The sequence below is a fragment of the Rhinatrema bivittatum genome, chromosome 4, assembly GCF_901001135.1.
Source record: "Rhinatrema bivittatum chromosome 4, aRhiBiv1.1, whole genome shotgun sequence".
Lineage (NCBI taxonomy): Eukaryota > Metazoa > Chordata > Amphibia > Gymnophiona > Rhinatrematidae > Rhinatrema > Rhinatrema bivittatum.
Genome location: NC_042618.1, coordinates 423981951 through 424000391, shown reverse-complemented (window position 1 = coordinate 424000391; position 18441 = coordinate 423981951). Strand labels below are relative to the sequence as shown.

The 18441-nt window shown below is 43.3% G+C and overlaps 1 protein-coding gene across 3 annotated transcripts in view; it reads right to left on the bottom strand.

Annotated features, from left to right (window-relative positions):
• SLC6A6 (solute carrier family 6 member 6) overlaps positions 1-18441 on the bottom strand; it is a 138803-nt gene that overhangs the window by 84436 nt on the left and 35926 nt on the right. For all 3 annotated transcript variants that reach the window (XM_029601379.1, XM_029601382.1, XM_029601381.1), the window contains exons 2-4: positions 13444-13673; positions 10290-10424; positions 6578-6812 (exon numbers count right to left, since the gene is read on the bottom strand). In XM_029601379.1, the coding sequence (XP_029457239.1) occupies positions 6578-6812; positions 10290-10424; positions 13444-13669 (596 nt within the window). In that variant the 5' untranslated portion in view covers positions 13670-13673. The remainder of the gene's footprint in view (positions 1-6577; positions 6813-10289; positions 10425-13443; positions 13674-18441) is intronic.

Genomic DNA, 18441 nt, shown 5'->3' with positions numbered 1-18441 from the left:
TGAAGTTGTGTCAAGTTCTTCTAACCGAGTGTAGTTGATTGAGGGTTGAGGAGTAGTTAATGGAACAGTGGGGTTCTTGGGGAGCTGCGATAGGAGAGTGTTGATTTTGTTGTTGAAGAAAAGAGCTAGTTCTTCTGCTTTTGATTGAGCTTGGTCATGTGTAATCTCAGGTTGGTTTACTTGTGTGAGGTTGGCTACATAGCTGAAGAGGGCTTTGGCATCGAAAATAAGGTTGTGTATCTTCGAGGCGTAGTAGTCCCTCTTGGATCTTAGGGTGCTTGATTTGTATTGATGCAGGGATGATTTGTAGATTGAAAGGGTGATGGTTCCTGGGTTTTTGCGCCATTTAGCCTCATTTTGTCTTAGTTGGAGTTTGAGCTTTCTTAATTCTGCTGAGAACCATGGCTGTCTTTTGGAGGAATTCTGGTGTGGTTTTTTTGTAATAAGCGGGCATAGCTTGTTGGCTATCGTTTCGGTAATTGTGTTCCATGATCGAAGTGCTGCGTTCGGATCAGTAAGGTCCAGTTGGTGGAGTAGTGGAGATAGGTGATTATTAAGGTCTTCAGGGGAGCAAGTTTTCCTGTATTTGAAGGAGGGCAAAGGAATGCAAGCCGGGTTGGTATCTTTTATAGAGAATGAAGTAGTTATGAGATAGTGATCTGACCACGGGACCTTTGTGCAATTAGGTGTAGAAACTGACTTGATTGCAGCGTTAACGAAGATCAGGTCTAACGTGTGGCCGGCTTTGTGGGTGGGTTTATTAACTATTTGAGTGAAGCCTAGCGCTGTGAGAGCAGTGAGGAGAGTTTCACAGTTAGGTGATGGAGTAGGGTTATCAACGTGCATGTTGAAATCCCCTAGAATGATGGCTGGCGAGTCAAAGTTGATGAGGGAAGAGGTTAATTCAACCAGTGGTGAGGCATCTGATTCCAAGAGTCCTGGGGGGGCATATACGAGAAGGATTTGTAGCTTGTCTGAGGTGAAGAAGCCGAATTCAAGTTTTGAGTTGGGATTGGATTGCTGTAGCGAGAATCTGAGGTCCTTTTTAGTTGCTAAAAGAATGCCTCCTCCCTTTTTTTTATGACGAGGTAGCGAGAAGAAGTCGTCAATAGATTCCTCTAGGAATGTTAAAATTCCAATACTAGATGTTTCAACTAAATCCACTCCTTGTTCCCTTACTTTCAGGCCGATACAGTACAGTGCGCTCTGACGGAGTGCACTGTTAACCTGCCCTTGGACACGCGTTTTCCCTTACCCCTTATTCAGTAAGGGGCAGAAAATGCACGTCCAACCCGCGGAACCTAATAGCGCCCCCAACATGCAAATGCATGTTGATGGCCCTATTAGGTATTCGCGCGCGATTCAGTAAGTGAAATGTGCAGCCAAGCCGCACATTTTACTTTAAGAAATTAGCGCCTACCCAAAGGTAGGTGCTAGTTTCTGCCGGCACCGGGAAACTGCACAGAAAAGCAGTAAAAACTGTTTTTCTGTGCACCCTCCGACTTAATATCATGGTGATATTAAGTCGGAGGTCCCGAAGGGTAAAAAAAGTAAAAAAAAAAAAAGAAAAAAAAATGTTTAATGGGCCAGTGGCTGTCGGGTCGAAAACCGGATGCTCAATTTTGCCGGCGTCTGGTTTCCGAGCCCATGGTTGTCAGCAGGCTCGAGAACCGACGCCGGCAAAATTGAGCGTCGGCTGTCAAACCCGCTGACAGCCGCCGCTCTGGGCTAAAAGGAGGCGCTAGGGATGTGCTAGTGTCCCTAGCACCTCCTTTTGCCCGTTTCTACCGCCGGGCCTAATTTAAATAGAGAATCGTGTGCACAGGCGAGTGGCCTGTGAGTGCGCCGGGAGAGCGGGTGTTCGTCCGCTCTCCGGCGGACTTTACTGAATCGGCCTGTTTGACAGTATCTTTCCTAGGGAAATAGAAAATCTTAGAGATCAAAGGGATCTCATTATCCTTATATTGCATTATTTCCTTTAGATATTTTTTAAGCATTTCCATAGGGAATAAAATTCTGGTTTGTGGAAAATTGACTATAATGAAGATTTTTATATTTAACCATGTTTTCTAAATTTTCTAATTCCCTATGAATAGAGAAACTATCTTTAATATGGATAGTCTCTGTATCCTGCAATACCTTAACTTTAGATGTTAATTTCCCCATTTCCTGTTCTAAACAGGTCACTTTCTTACCCTGCTCACTGATCTGTACTCTATTATCATTTACAATAGTTGTCAAAGAAGCATTCATCTGCGAGACATTTTCATCTAATTTAGACATCATTTTCTAGATATCAATTAACGAAACATTTTCAGGGGGACTACTAGGCCATTTTTCAGGCCTATTTAAGTTCCCCTTAACTTCCAAATTTTCAAAAATAGATAAATTATTAGTATCAAGAACAACTGAGTTTGAACAGTCTTTCCTTTTGGGTAGACTTTCAATTTCAGAATTTCCAAAGGTATCTGGAGATGGTGCCTTAGGTTGCGGAGGTAACTTCTGACCATTGCCAGGGCTTAAGGAGGCTGAAAATTGAGCCTCCCCACTGTCCTCTAATGGCATCTCGATCCACCTAATGACGTGAATGTCCATGGGGCCCTTTGGTGTTATAGGCGAAATTGGAATATTTTTTACTTTTCTCTTCCTCCCCATGAAACACCAGGGGGGAATTGTATAAGCAAAAAATAAAGTCCAAAGTCCTAGAATCCCAGCCTGCCAACCCTCGCCGGACTAAGCCGGACAAAGTTGCGTGCCCCTTGGGAGCGTGCGGCTTAGGAGGCATGCCAGCGGTGACGGTGTGCCGGTTGCCGCCAAGTTTTATAGCGGCAGTAGCTTACCGCTGACGTCACTTGGGCTGAGTCCCACCTCTTGAGCTGACTCTCCAGCGGGGCTCGCGATGTTGTTCCAGGGGTTCCTTTCGCTCCAAGTGGTAGGTGGAAGGCTGGGTGCCCCTCTCTCTTCCGTCCTTCGGACTCCCCAGGTCATAGCGTCTGCCGCTGAGTTTTATAGCGGCAGTCGCTTACCACTGACGTCACTCGGGCCGGGGCCCACTTCTTGAGCTGACTCTCCAGCGGGGCTCGCAATGTTGTTCCGGGGGTTCCTTTCACTCCAAGTGGTAGGTGGAAGGCTGGGTGCCTCTCTCTCTTCCGTTCTCCGGACTCCCCCACTATTTTTATTTTTTCAAAGTTTAAGGTTCTAGGATTTTTTTCTATAGTGGTGAGCATGAGTACATATTTTATCTATTGTTTCTTAACTTGATCTTTCATTGTTTATTTGTTTTATTGCATATTACTTTTATAGAAGAATGCTTTGATAGTAAATGTTTTGTATTAGTGATTTTTTCTATTGTTTTATAGTATGTTGTGAACTGCTACGATGGTAGTTCCTACTGACGGTATATAAAACCTAATAAATAAGCTGAAGTACAACTTTAAGCACTGAGTTTCGCCCCCTTCAGGAGAACTGCCGCATTACATTAGCAGTAGATATCACAGGAGATGCCAGAAATGCAAGTCCTACTACAGCAGTAACAGGTACTCTGGCTTTTACAAGCTCAGGTTAAAGAAACATCTGTAAAAAAAAAAAATGGTACAAGAGCAGAAATAGCTACCTAGACCAGGTACAATTAGAAAATCTTTTATGTATTTTGTTTGTGGCATTTTGCCCACGGCCTGCATATGATGAGCTTTTCTAGATTTGGATTGGCAAGGTCTAATGATTGCTAAGGGTGAGAATGTTGTGCCTGGCATGATACAATCAAAGGCATTAATCTAGGGGCAATTATCCCATCATATGAACTTTTTCCATCACTGTACTCCAAGCACTTTCATGACTAAACGTGAACACAGGAGCACGCAAATTAAGGAGCTGCTGACAGAGATCTGTGTCCCCTGAAAGGAATTCAGACCCACTTACTGTATTATCAACAAGGCCAGCAGGGTCAGCCTCAGGTCCCCAATATAAAAACTCTTGGGCTACTCATTCAGAGTTTCTTGGTTTTAACACAAAAAGTTAATTTTTAATCCCATTGTTAATACAATTAAAATTTCAGATGAGCTGGTGCAAAATGTGACATCAAACACCATAAAAGCTGCCTTGTCATTGGTCAGTGCTGCCTGATGAGTAGACCGCATTGAAGAGATTTGGTGTATGGTCACATGACACTGGCTGACAAAAACAATCGCATTCTTACATGCTTGTTTAATGTTTTAATGTTTCAATGTAAACCGCAATGATATGTAACTCTGCTACATGAATTGCGGTATATAAAAATGTTAAATAAATAAATAAACGTTTGTTTTACATATGAATTGCATTTTATGTTGTGTTTCTATGTACATTTTAATGTAACCCACCTAGGGCCCAGGTATTGGGGTATAAATACAAATAAATAAACAAAATAATAAACGGCGACCAAACCATCTTGCAGCATGCATCTTGTGGAGGCAGTGGAGGAGTAGCCTAGTGGTTACAGCAGCAGACTACAAACCAGGATTCAAATCCCACTGCCACTCCTTGTGACATTGGGCAAGTCACTTTACCCTCTGTTGCTTCAGGTACAAACTTAGAATGTGAGCCTACTGGGGCTAGAGAAATACCTGCAGTACGTGAACGCAATCCACTTTGAAGTGCATGGAAAAGCAGAATATAAATCAAATAAATAAATAATAAAACAACTCAATCAGTCTTGTGCAGCACGATAATTAATGCCCACTTCCTGAGCCTATCAGGTGGCTGGATTTCCCAGGTACACAATTTTCAACTATAGATAGGGAACCTCACTAGATTCAGTAACTTTTGGACAATCTACTGCAGCAAATAAGGGGTGAAAGGGTGGGGAGGAAGTGGTTAAAGTAAACAAGAAACAATCTTGGAGAGCTTTATAGTATTTGTGTTAAAGTTCTGAGGTTTCCCGCACTATCCAGGAATGGGGGTTGATGAAATATTTCCCTGGAAGGCTCACAGGGCAACTCATTATTGTATCAGATGGCAACCTCAGACCAAAGCATTCACTAACAGACTCCATGTCATCAGATCAGGTTTCAAATCACTACATCTATGGACTTGTAGATCCAATTCTTCTAAAAAAAAAAAATAAATAAAATAAAAGCACTACCCATCCGTAGATGCAATGGGGTAAAATCAGTCGAGACTCCACTTGTCAGACTGGAATGGGACCAGTTGGTAATCCTAATCCGGGACAAACATTTTTAGAATCATCCATCCTCAGCTTCTGACTATATGCTTACTTATATCATTTATACAGGAAAATGCACAAGGAAGCTCAAGTTCTGAAGAATTTGAGAAACCACAAAGAGGGCCACGGAAGCAGGCCACAGAAGCCAAGTGAAGACACAATCATATGGCCCTGTGATAAACTGTAGAGCAAGAAAGACTTACAGGAGACTGCAGGAAGGGTTTAACTATATTGAGGGCAATTTTCAAAGCCCTCAATAAATTTGCTGATTGATAACTGCCCATCTCTGCCCAGCCAAAAGTGCACTCTGGTTTCTATAGCCTGCCCACTTTTAATTTGGTTCAAAAGAGACACTCCTGGGTTGGTGTATAGGTTGGGAGAGGAAAAGGGTGTGCATATTTGGCATTTACCTCCCCTTCCGATACCTACCACTCACCACCCACACAAGTAGCAAGTTCAAAGTACCGTAAGTGAGCTTTTTTGTGCAAGTACTTTATGCTACCTAATTTACAAAGAGAAATTAGCCAGGTACACCCAGCAAAAGTACCCGTGTTACAGTGCAGCTATGCAGGCTATCTAAAAAGAGCACCCATTGGATCTGTTTTTCCTCCTGTTCACCTCCTTTTTTTTTCAATTAAGCAAAAAATGTTCTTATGATAGATGCATAGATACTAGCTTCCTCATTTAGAAATCCTGGGTGAAAGGCATTTCTAACGGAAACGTGATATATTCCCTGCTGGCGACCACATCCAAAAGATCTAAAACTGAGCAAAATACATTTCATGGTGCTCGTCTGTGTATAAAACAACCAGTTCTAACTTATGCAAATACAAAATTACTGAGTTATATCTATCCTGTCTGCCTGTACCAGTTTGATGCCAAATATTATATTGATATTTACTGCATAAGTTCTCTGTTTCTCATCTTTCCAAAAGTAGAGTTCTATTCATTTATAGGTTGGTGCCCTACAATGTAACAACCCTCCAGTCATTACTGAGCTAGATAAACTGAGCTGTTGCATTACAAAGCTGAGCAATTATTATTCTGAATTCCGTAAACTTGAGGCTATCTACAGATTTGGCTACAATTATTTTTTTTCACTTCCATAAATGGGAAAGCTAAGTGATCCTCCCCTGCTGACAGGCACCAGAAGACAATGACAATCACAGAGTCATGGAAAGAGATGATGGTGGAAGGGACCTCAAATGGTCATCTAGACCACCCTCTGCCCCCTGATCCTAAAACTCCCCAAACAGATGTTAAAGCACAGGCACAGAAGGGAGATGTGGGAATCACTTCTAACAAAATACACATTCTATCATTTGAGATAATCACGCATTGATAATAAAACATTTGTAATTATAAGAAGAGCCATACTCCCAAAACTCTACGACAGGTGACGTGAAGTTAGTGGCATTCAATGACAGCCACAGGGTCTTGTTCTTCCTGGACGTGTCTTCCACGCAGTTATTTGTATTCCATGACTGTTGACAGGAGGTCCAGGGCAGTTGACTTTGGAAGGACTGGAAGAGGTAATACATCCCCCAGGCAAGGATCACAATGTAGTACACATTCAGGAGTGACACAATCACTATGGACGCATAGCCAATCCCTAAGAGGAACAACAAATGAAGATGTTACCGTTAGCCACTCAGTGTCTCACCTTTACTCCCATCAGTCAACCCCATTCACCACACAGCCAAATGCTAAATAGGCTCCTGTTCTAACTCCCACTGTCATCACCTTGATGAGAAAGCACTGACACATTGATTCACCAGTCACTGATGTTTTGTGTCACAGAAGAGTTGCAGTCAAAGCAAAAGTGGAAGGCAGAGAGAGGAAGAGGTGGGTTGGCGTGAAAGGGAGAAAGAGAAGAGGGAAAGTGAGACAGAGGAGTGAGAGATAAGTGAAGTACAGGCGTGAAGGAGGGAATCTGAGGAAGTAGAAGGGGCAAAGAAGGCAGACGCTGCTGCCATGAGCACCCATGCGCAGTCCCAGAAACCTCACAATTAGCGCTGGATTAAGGCCAACTGATGCCCTAAGCACAGCCCAGCGTCGGTGCCCCCTCGGCCCTTCCATTGCTTAACTGACAAGATATTAAGACTCAATAAGTGCTGAAGGTCAAATAAGAGATTAACAATTCAGTTTTCTTCCAGGCTAGACCCCACAACTATATTAAATATTAGCTTTTTTAAAAATTGTATTTATTTAATACTAAATAGCCATAAGCAGTATAAGCACATGATTTACTTTAAACTAGGGGGCAATAGAAAAAAATGCAAATTTTCAACACTCTGTGGTGCCCCCTTCTCTTGGTGCCCTGTGCATGTGCTTCTTTGCTTAATGGTTAATCCAGGGCTGACAGCCAGAAGGACCCCAGTCTCCATTTAAATACAGCACAGTGGGGGGGGGGGGGGGGGGGGGGTCTCTTCTGTTGGATCTTGGTGGTGAAATGTGTGGCCATGAGGATTCTTAAAGTTAAGGGATACACTAGATACACCTGTAGGAAAAATAAAGAGATAGTTTCCAACAAAAATTGAAATGCTTTAGTAAAAGCCTATCAGACATAGATGGCGTGATTCAGGAAGCAGTAGGAGACGACCTAACCCAGAGAGAGACAGCGTAGGATGCAGCGACTGACATTTACTAATGCGGGGAGCTGCACATCAGGATTAAATCAGGAGCCTGCTGACGGAGGTGGAGAGGGGGACGGGTTGACTTGGTTTGATAAAAAAAAAAAAAAATGATAATTTTAAGGAAAACAGCCAGAGCTGAGCAGCCCCCATGGGCCTCTTCTTGTTTGACATTAGTTTATGATTTATAAATGTGTGGGAGGGCGAGTTCTCACTTGTTAAAACTGTAAAATATTTTTTATTAATTTGTATGTTATGGTATGATTTTTAAATATTCTGTTGCTGTGGCGATTGGTGCTGCAGTAAATAAGTTCTTATAAATACAGCATAGGGCTTCACAGAGCCAACAGCCTAAGGCTGTATTTCCCTAGGTGGAGAGACTGATTTTTCATTTGTTGTACAAAGAATTTTTCCATCTGGCTTAGGAAGGAAGGGCCAGTGAGGGGTGAGTTAGGGCTTCCCAAGCCCCAGCGAGGTCAGTAGAGGTCTGTAGAGAGTGTACAGCAGGTCATCTGAAATTCATCTGAAGCATATTTTGTCCAAAGGATTCCCTGGTGAGGAGAAGCAGCTTTGGGTACCTCCCAGACCTCACAGGAGATGAGAGGTGGTGGATTCTGAGTTAGCAAAAAGCCTTCCACATTTTTCAAGGAGAAAGAAAAACTCAGGAAGCAATTGGTGACTCTTCAAATCCTATATTATTTCTTCAGTTTAGCAACTAGATCTACAAGTCACACCAGGTCACACTGTTCATTACATTCAGTATTCACAGAGAAAAATTATAGCCAGATCATGAAAAAAATAGTTTGGAAAGAGCTAGTTTGTGACGTTCTCTGACATCTCCAAACCTGGGGTGTATTTCAGATGTTCCTGACACCCACACTCCAGTATTTGCTATCAGAATCAGTTGCATTCTGTTCAGGGATGCAGTGAGATAACATGGTGCCCTCTTGACTCTAGTTGAATATGCTAGACTTCAGGGCAAGCAAAATAAACTGGATACAAGATCCAAGCAGAGATATTTGAAGCACCCAGACCTGGTTTACATTACATGCACTCTACAAGCCCCATGATGAAAAAGAATGATTAGCAAAGCAAACCGTGCTTTGTCTTACTTACGGGCCGATACAGCAAAAATCGCAGGAGAGTGGGCGAGCGCACAGGCCACTCTCCTGTGCGCATGATACAGTACTTTAATTTATTTAAATTAGGTCCGGCGGTAAAAAGAGGCGCTAGGGACACTAGCGTGTCCCTAGCGCCTCTTTTTGGACAGGAGCGGCGGCTGTCAGCGGGTTTGACAGCCGACGCTCAATTTTGCCGGCGTCGGTTCTCGAGCCCGCTGACAGCCACGGGTTCGGAAACCGGACGCCAGCAAAATTGAGCGTCCGGTTTTCAACCCGCGAGCCGCGGGCCTACTTCAATTTTTTTTTCTTTTTTTTTTTTTACTTTTTTTTAACTATCAGGACCTCCGACTTAATATCGCCATGATATTAAGTCGGAGGGTGCACAGAAAAGCAGTTTTTACTGCTTTTCTGTGCACTTTCCCGGTGCCAGCAGAAATTAGCGCCTACCTTTGGGTAGGCGCTAATTTCTTAAAGTAAAATGTGCGGCTTGGCTGCACATTTTACTTACTGAATCGCGCAGGAATACCTAATAGGGCCATCAACATGCATTTGCATGTTGCGGGCGCTATTAGGTTCAGCGGGGTTGGACACGCGTTTTCGACGCACTATTACCCCTTACTGAATAAGGGGTAAAGCTAGCGCATCAAAAATGCGCATCCAAATGCCGGCTAACAGTGCGCTCCGTCGCACTGTACAGTATCGGCCCGTCAGTCTGCAATACTTTACTCCAGAACGCTAATTGTCAAGAGAACAGAAAGATGAACTCCCCATTTCGAAATCAATTTAAAGAATAAACACTGAACTCTTAATATGGCATCAAAATGTCAATTTCTGGAATTGTGAATTTAGTGCACATGAAAAGTTCCAGATGAACAATTCTACAAGCCAAAGTCTTCCATTGGTTCACACACCAATTCCAGCAGGAACAGTGGCAGTACAAGCCATGAAGCCACACCATTGTGCCTCCGGAGCTGTGCAGCAATCCCTAGGAAGGCTAAAACGGAAGGTCCCATTCTGTTCCCCTGGACCTCACTGCAGAGGCTGCTGACTACTAGGGTTGTCCTTGCTAGTTATGTTGAATGTCCTTATAATGGGGAAACTGGTTTACCGAACACTGGATTACATGTGTTAAATCACTTCAAATAGGTTACTAACAGCCAACAAATGGTTAAAAAAAGAAACACCCTTCTGATCACTATCGGCAAAGGAGAGCTGCTTTTTTTTTTTCTGAAATGGCCTTGACTGTTAGAGGCGTTGAATTGCAAAGTAAATAACCCTTCTGGCTAAATGCTTCCGTCATGGCTTCTGCAAATGCCACCCACTGTGGAGACTTACCGGTGAAGATGGGGCAGATCTTCTCCCAGCATGTGATTCCACCTTCAGATGTGTACTGCCCTAGTGCCACCTCCAGGAAGAACACTGGCAGGCCTCCACCAAACAGGAAAATGAAGTATGGGATAAGAAATGCACCTGCCGAGAGACATAAAGTCAAGAACAGGTTAGCTGGCGAGGAAGTCGGCGCTGCTGTCCCAGTGACGCAGAAAGATGCAAGATGGGCTGAGGATTTCTGGAATTGTGATTTCCCAGTGAGAACAAGGCCAGAAAGCATTTAAGCCTATTCACACGTGATGGGAGGGACGCGCCATGAACCGGACAGTACTAGCATGAGCTGTTGTCACCTGTGCTCCTTCGGCCCTGTATTCTCTTATCTCTAACGGTTGTGTTAGCATTTCAAGAATGAGAAGCTATGATAGGACAGAGAAGCACAGAAGGACCCCCTGGGAGTCGTGGCAGAGGAAAGAATAGCAGCAGAATTCAAGAAATCATGAGATAAGCCCAGAGGATCCTTAAGTTCTGAAGAAGTGAAGGGAAAGCTGGAGATGGATTGAGGTCTTCGATACTGCATCAGGCATAAAATAGGGGAAGTCTGGATGTGCCGCAAGGTCTTTATCTGCTGTCATATTCTACTTTTCTCTGTGTGCACATATGCTTAAATATAGCTCACAACAGTATAATACAAGTATGCTGAAATGAAAGTATTATTAACACATGATACGTTAAGGGAAACAAAGTAAACATGTTTGGTTAATCCACAGACACGCATGAATAGCATTTGCTTGTTCAGATTTCCTACAAAAGTAATTTCAGTATTCTCTCCATATCTGAGCTCAATTCTTAACACTGAGCAGAAAGAGAACAGGAGCTAACCCAATGCATGTAATCTAGAAAACAAAGGGAATAATGAGCCAAGCGCTGCTAGCACATAACATAACATGTAGCAAAGAACTCCAGCAGCCCAGGAAGAGAAAGCCCAGAGGGGAGAGGGAGACTGAGGCCCTGTAGAAAGAGAAAGAGAGAGAAAGAGTGTGGGTGTGAGTGTGATTTGAGAGCCTGTATGTGTGTGAGACAGCATGTGAGAGAGCCTGTGTGCAAGACAGCATGTGAGAGTGAGAGCCTGTGTATGTGTGACAGCATATGAAAATGAGAGCTGTGTGTGTGAGACAGCTTGTGTTTGTGTGAGAGATCATGTGAGAGTGAGAGCCTGTATGTGTGAGATAGCATGTGAGAAAGAAAGAGCATGCAAGGGTCTGTGTGTGTGAGAGCCTGTGTGTGAGAGAGCATGTGAGAGTGAGAACGTGTGTGTGTGTGTGAGAGAAAGAGAAAAAGAGAGATACAGCATGTGAGAATGAGAGCTTGAGTGTGTTTGAGAGAGGAAGGTGAGAAGACAGCTGGAGAGAGAAGAAACAGAAAAAAAAAAGAGACCCTGTAAAAGGAATTTGAAAAAGACCAAGAAAGGGAATATGGAAAAAAAAAAGCCTGGGACCAACCAATTAGAAAAATAAAATCAGATAACAAAGATTATTTTGAATTTTTAGTGATTGGCATATGTTATCTTTGGGAATGTGCATTACATATTTGTATTTTGTTCTTTCTTCAGTATTCCACTGTTACAGTCTGGTTTCTTGGACTTTCTATTTTAATTTTGTCTGCGTGTTTCTGTTCCTAATTTGTAGTCCCTTATTCTATATTAGGTACGGATCTGTCTGTGCTCTACATGTGTAACTGAGGTGCAGTATTTCTGCTGGCATGTAGCTTTTCTGTAGGGCTTTGTAGCAGTCTGACTTGTTCTGTTAACCCCAATAGTTGGTGTATTAGTGTTCTAGGGCATGGTATCATATTTGCATTGCTGCCGTGTCATAGATAAGGGTGCTGTTGTTTGAGTCCTGAGAAAGTGCTGGTATGGTATGGCAAGGTGACTTTTTTTTTTTGCAGGGGTTTGTGTTACTTCTCAAAATATTTGGCAGCGAAGGGTTTGCAGTTCCTGAGATGAGTGTATGTGTGTGTGTGTGTGTGTGTGTGTGTGTGTGGAAGAGGAGGAGAACTGAGTGAGTGTGCATATGCTTCTGGGGAGTGAATGAAAAGAATGAGAGTGAGTCTGTGTGGGTGTTTTTGAGAATAAGCATGTATATGTGAAAGAGATTCTGAGAAGGGAATATGCAAGTGTGTGTGTGTGTGTGTGTGTATGTATGTGTATGTGAGAAAATGCGTGTGCTGCCAATATTCTGGGCTGGGACTGGGTTGCTGTGAGCATAACATTGATAGTAATGAAAATTTCTGCACACAGCAACCCAATCCTTAGAGGGAACATTGGTTTTGGGGTTCCTTTTTTCCTTCGGGCTGTGGTGGGATGGGCTCCACCAATGCCCCGCCAGTCTTCTTGCGTGGGGGTGAAAGCTGTGAGCAGCTGCATACACTTGCAGCTTAGAGGAAACAGTGGCAAAGACAGAATGTATTTAGGGAAAATTTAAAAAAAGCTGTAATGTACATAGAACGGAAAGGATTTGTTAAATGTGATACTTGCCAGGTTATTTGGAGAGTATATGAGGATGTCAAACTGCAGTCCGCCAAGTTCACAACCTCACCTGAATTTCAGGATATACTTAATGAATATGTATGAGATATAGCTGCATACAATTAAGGCCATGCATGCAAATATATCTCATGCATATTCAGTTGGGGCATCCTGGAGGACTGCAGTTTGACACCCCTGGTTTACCCCTGATGCTTTATAAACAGTGAAAACAGGTGTAAATGGCCCAGAGTCCCTCACCCAATGGAAACTAGTGAGGTGCCTACATTAAAGGATGTTATCTGCAATAATTAACCTGCTGAAGTCCTTCTGATGGTCAGTGAAACAAGTCAAGTTCAATACAATACAGTGAGCTGAATTGTCATTATTTCCAAGATGCGCTGTTGTGTGTAACCGCAGCTATAGCATCAGCTCGGTGCTTCCAGAGGCTCTGTAATTAATCCTCTGGTCCAGGCGGTGAGTTATTCTTCAAGGTTTTTGCACTCCTTTTGATATTTACAGCATGAAAGACTTCTGATGACTCTTTCCTGCTGTTATGTTGTACAGCGAAGAGAAATCTTCCTATGAAAGCTAAACGGGAAAAGGAAACAAATGTCGATACACAATACTGACTCTCACCTCCACCATTTTTGTAGCAGAGGTATGGAAAGCGCCAGACGTTGCCCAAACCAATGAATCCCCCGGCTACAGAGAGCAAAAAGTCAACCTTGCTCGCCCACTTCTCTCGCTGGGGTGACTCCCCCTCTGCTTCATCCTCTGGGCAACTGCCCGGACTCTTGCCAGAAGGTGTGAGAACGTCTCTGTGGAAATCCTTCAGACAGTGCACCTTCTCTTTCTTCGCCATGCTTCTGTTTCATGGGAGACGAAGAAAGGAAGAATTAGGAAAGGGACGTAAAGATATGAATGAGATGCACTCCAGGTGGAAGATCAGAACCTGGTACTCCTGGAAGGTCATTTGGTTTTTCACTCTCCAAAGCCTTGTCTGGAATGAACATAAACAAAAATTCAGCTACACAAGGACTATTGCTCAGTGAACAAGCTGGGGTTCCCCTTGAATTTTAGATTTAATTACTCATCTTTCCCAATCCAAGCTCAAGGTGAGGTACATTTAAGTGTTTCCCTGCTCACACTCTCAGTTTGTATCGGAAGTAATGGAGGGTGACTTGCCCAGGTCATACGGGATGGCAGCAGGTTTGAACCTTGGCTTTCCTGGCTCGTTAGCTTGCTGCTCTAACCACTAGGCTACTCTTTTGCTCCACTTGTTTTTTTACGGACAGTATGTTAGTGCACATTATCCACTTAATCAGATGGATAATGTGCAATAAATAAGATGCTTGATAATGCAGTACAGTTGGGCTCCACTTTAAAAATAAGTAATTGATCATGCAAGGGAGTGAGGAGGAATGGGGAAGCGGCCAGTATTTAAAACTGAAGAGCAGATATATCCAAAGGATGTTCGTTCCTGCTGTTTTGACATGTGCCTACTCTTAGGTACCACTGTTTCACTTTTGGATGTAACATCAACTCTTAGCATAGCCATCTGCTAAGTGCATCTTCTGGCAATCATGTCTCACAATTAATCAATTATCACTTGAAAAGCCTTTCTCCTCATTTTATATTTTCTGGATGTCCATCATGTGGCTGTCACCTTTCTGGCTCATGGCAGGCTTTCACCCTCAGAGATCAGCCTGTGCCTTATCTTTTGGTTAGGAATCATGGTACAGCACTCTCATACAGGCCGATTCAGTAAAGTCCGCGGGAGAGCGGACGAACGCCTGCTCTCCCGGCGCGCGCGATTCTGTATTTAAATTAAGTGACACGGTAAAAACGGGGAAAAGGAGGCGCTAGGGACACTAGCGCGTCCCTAGCGCCTCCTTTTTGACAGGAGCGGCGGCTGTCAGCGGGTTTGACAGCCGAAGCTCAATTTTGCCAGCGTCGGTTCTCGAGCCCGCTGACAGCCATGGGCTCGGAAACCGGACGCCGGCAAAATTGAGCGTCCGGTTTTCGGCCCGATAGCCGCGGGCCGAATTCAAAAAATTTTTTTTTTTTTTTTTACTTTTTTTACTCTTCGGGGCCTCTGACTTAATATCGCTATGATATTAAGTCAGAGGGTGCACAGAAAAGCAGTTTTTACTGCTTTTCTGTGCACTTTCCCGGTGCCGGAAGAAATTAGCACCGACCTTTGGGTTGGCACTAATTTCTGAAAGTAAAATGTGCAGCTTGGCTGCACATTTTACTTTCTGTATCCCGCGCGCATACTTAATAGGGCCATCAACATGCATTTGCATGTTGAGGGCGCTATTAGGTGCCGCGGGTTGGACGCGCGTTTTCCTCCCCTTACTGAATAAGGGGTAAGGGAAAACGTGCGTCCAATAGTAGGCTGTATCGGCCTGATAGTTATCTCACAACAGGACAAAGACTGTTTGGGCTGTCTCTACTGGCTAACCATCTCTTGATTGTTTTATAATAAGTTTATCTCTGAGTTGTATTTTTTTCTTTATAGTTCTTTTGGTTGCATCTCATGGCAGATCTTCTCTTAGAACATGCCTTGTGGCAGGACTGTAGCATACATGGATAATGTCTAACTCATGGCATAACTGCCTCTTGACTGCTTATAGCTGAGCTGCCCCTTGGCCGGTAGGGCAATTTCTTGTCTCCTGGCATCATGGCACAGCAGCAATGTTAGGCACTATTATCATTCTAAAAGCACTGTACATTATGTTGTGTTTAATTATTTCTCATTATTAAAGCACAAACCAAAGCATAGGAAATCTTGCATAGCACGCCACTTAGCACCTTGTTTCCCAGAAGACAGACGTATTTGATTTCAGCTGCAGATGAGCCCCTCCATTCCTCAAAGACATGAGGAAGGGCATAGAAACTGGCCATTTTAATTCTACTTGTATCAGTGTCTTTAATCACCAATAAAATGTTCTCTACTCAAACATCTCTCTCTCTCTCTGAAATGCTGGAATATTTGCCAGACAGGCTACATGCCAACTCTTTTTTATGGATTTCAGTTTTATTTCTGTTGTTCCTTTACACCCAGCAATGTGAAAAGAGAAAGGAACCCTTTTTTTTTAGAAGTGATTATTCCTTCCAGGGCACACAAACAAATTTAAATCTTCAGAGGCTGCTTCAGCTAGCAAATTATTCCCAAGCTTGACTCTTAATCCATGGGGGTTGGGGGGGGATTCTTTTTATGGGGGGAAGGTCTCGCTTATGGCCCAGATGACGTTGTGCTGCTTCCAATGTGTGTGGAGGCTGTAGGTGCTTCTCATGAGATGAGAGGCTGTAATGGTTAGACAGACCAGGCTTTGGGTGTTAAATAAAAGTTTACAGATTAGTAATCATAAATTAAAGTCCATTCTCCAGAAGGGTGAATTTACATCTGAATGAAGGTACATTAGTGATTTTCCTCTGTAGGTAGGTGTCCTTTATTCAGACCTCTGGTAGAGCCCATGGTGAAATTTAATGCGCAAGATCTCCCAGTGGCTGTCCGGAAAGCCTAGGTGAGGGGTCCCCAACTTTACCTCAAAAATCTTACCTTAGTTCATCTTCTTTCTCAGTCACCCAACCCGTCCTGGTCCCTCAGTATTTGTGTGGCAATCCAGTTGGGGCCTCCCAATCTTGTTCTTCCATCCTCAGTTTATTTATATTTCTGGGGGACTTCTCTTGGGGATCAGGCAAGTTCTCAGCACTGCAATCCCAATGGGAAAGGGGGATCCAACAGCCGCCCCACTGTGTTCAAGTCCAAAAAAGACTTCTTAACGTTAAACTGGATGCATCTTCTGCCTTCACTGTCTCTCGCAGCAGGATCCATCACTGGTGCTTGCCCACCTAGGGTTTAGAGTAGGCTCACAGGTCTTTGGTCCACTGGTGAGAGCCCTTTCACTCCAAAAGATCATCAGGCTTAAAAATCTTTCTCTGTAAATTAGTAGAAAGAACCTCTGGCAGGGAGTGCGCAATGAGGTGTCACTTCTAACAAAAAGCTGGGAGGCCTCACCAGAGTGTAAAACTTAAATATCCTTACACTTCAACTGCTTCCTCAAACTGATCCCATTGTGTCTTAAAATGGGCAGGTTAAATAGTGTTGAGGCATCCAATCCAGACCCTCCAGGTGGGAGGGACTGAGGGGTATGGATGGCTCCTTAGTAGAGTGTTCTAATATTCTAGAGTGTATTCTAGAGTGCATTCTAATAATAATAACAGTGACATCTGGTGGCCAGACTTGGGGGGGGGGGGGGATGGAGGAGGGGTCTGCCACAGATGAGGTAAAAGATCTCCTAGGGCTGATCAAGGTTACTCATTGTATCTAAATGTATTTAACTAAAGCACTTCCTGTTGTGCTAGGGCATGCTTCTACTGAAGACTAGAAACCCATCAAGTTCATGTTACTTGTGAACCTGGCCATACTTATAGCCAAGTCTGAAAGGTAAACGATCACTATACTAGTCTTTAATCAGGAGGTAAGACCTGCCCTACACACTGCCTACCCAGCCAGAGACGATACTCCTGCCACAGATACAGACAGATGCAAGGTGCTCTCAGCTAGTATACTGTATAGGTGGCTTTCCCCCTAGAGACTGAAGCTATTATTTACATATTTGGTCAAATATATGATGCCTACATACCCAGCATGCCACACAAGGTAAATTTATAGAATTCTGCCTACTATAGGTCCAGATTGTGCTACTTTATAAATATGCAGAGAATGTTACAGCCATTCATGAATAATTGATACAGCTGCAGACAGAAATTCGATGCCAAATGACCAAAATGATTTTGAATGTCTTTTATTCCATTTCTCACAGATTGCACACAATATAACATTATGAAATGAATAATACTCATCCATAAATGGAATTCCTTTTCTTCCTGTTTCAAAAGACAAAATGAGCCTATATTATAAATTCCACCACGATAACAAAGGAAAACTTTTTTTTTTTTGTCACTTCACAGCAAACTCAAAACCATCCAGTCCAAGAAAGATATTAAAGATTGTGGCACGATGATGCCTCATGACTCATTTGAATATCAATCTGTTTTGGATGTCTCTTTCAAAGGCACTGCCTGGGTTGGGTGTGGATGCAACAGAATCAGACAAGAGGAAGTGCCTCTGCTATCACTGTCATCAGAGAACGGCTTCTAATCTGTTCTTAAGCCTAGTTCCCACTTTTCTCAACACATACTCAATAAAAGTGCAAACAGCTTAATAAATATCAGGAAAAATGCAATTTAAAATACAATGAATGCAATAAAAGACAATTCAATCATCAATACATTCCTAACTCACTCCCTAGACCGCTCCTATAGACAAACAGGAAAAAGCAAATTCTATCCACTCCAAAAGCCTTAAACAATCAACACAAAATTAATTAAGCTTGGGGGGGGGGGCGCTATACTGTGCGCAACAGGATCGGACGTGTGAAAGCCGAGCTCCTGATCCTGGGGGCGATTCCCTTAGCCCAGAGTGCTTAAAAAACTAGCGAAAAAACAAAAAATCTTACCTTATTGATCGCGATCAATCCCACGATGACCACGAAGTGAAAAACGGCCGATTTGAAGCACTTTGGCTTCAACAAACAAATGCTTGAATCTTCGCTACCAGACAGC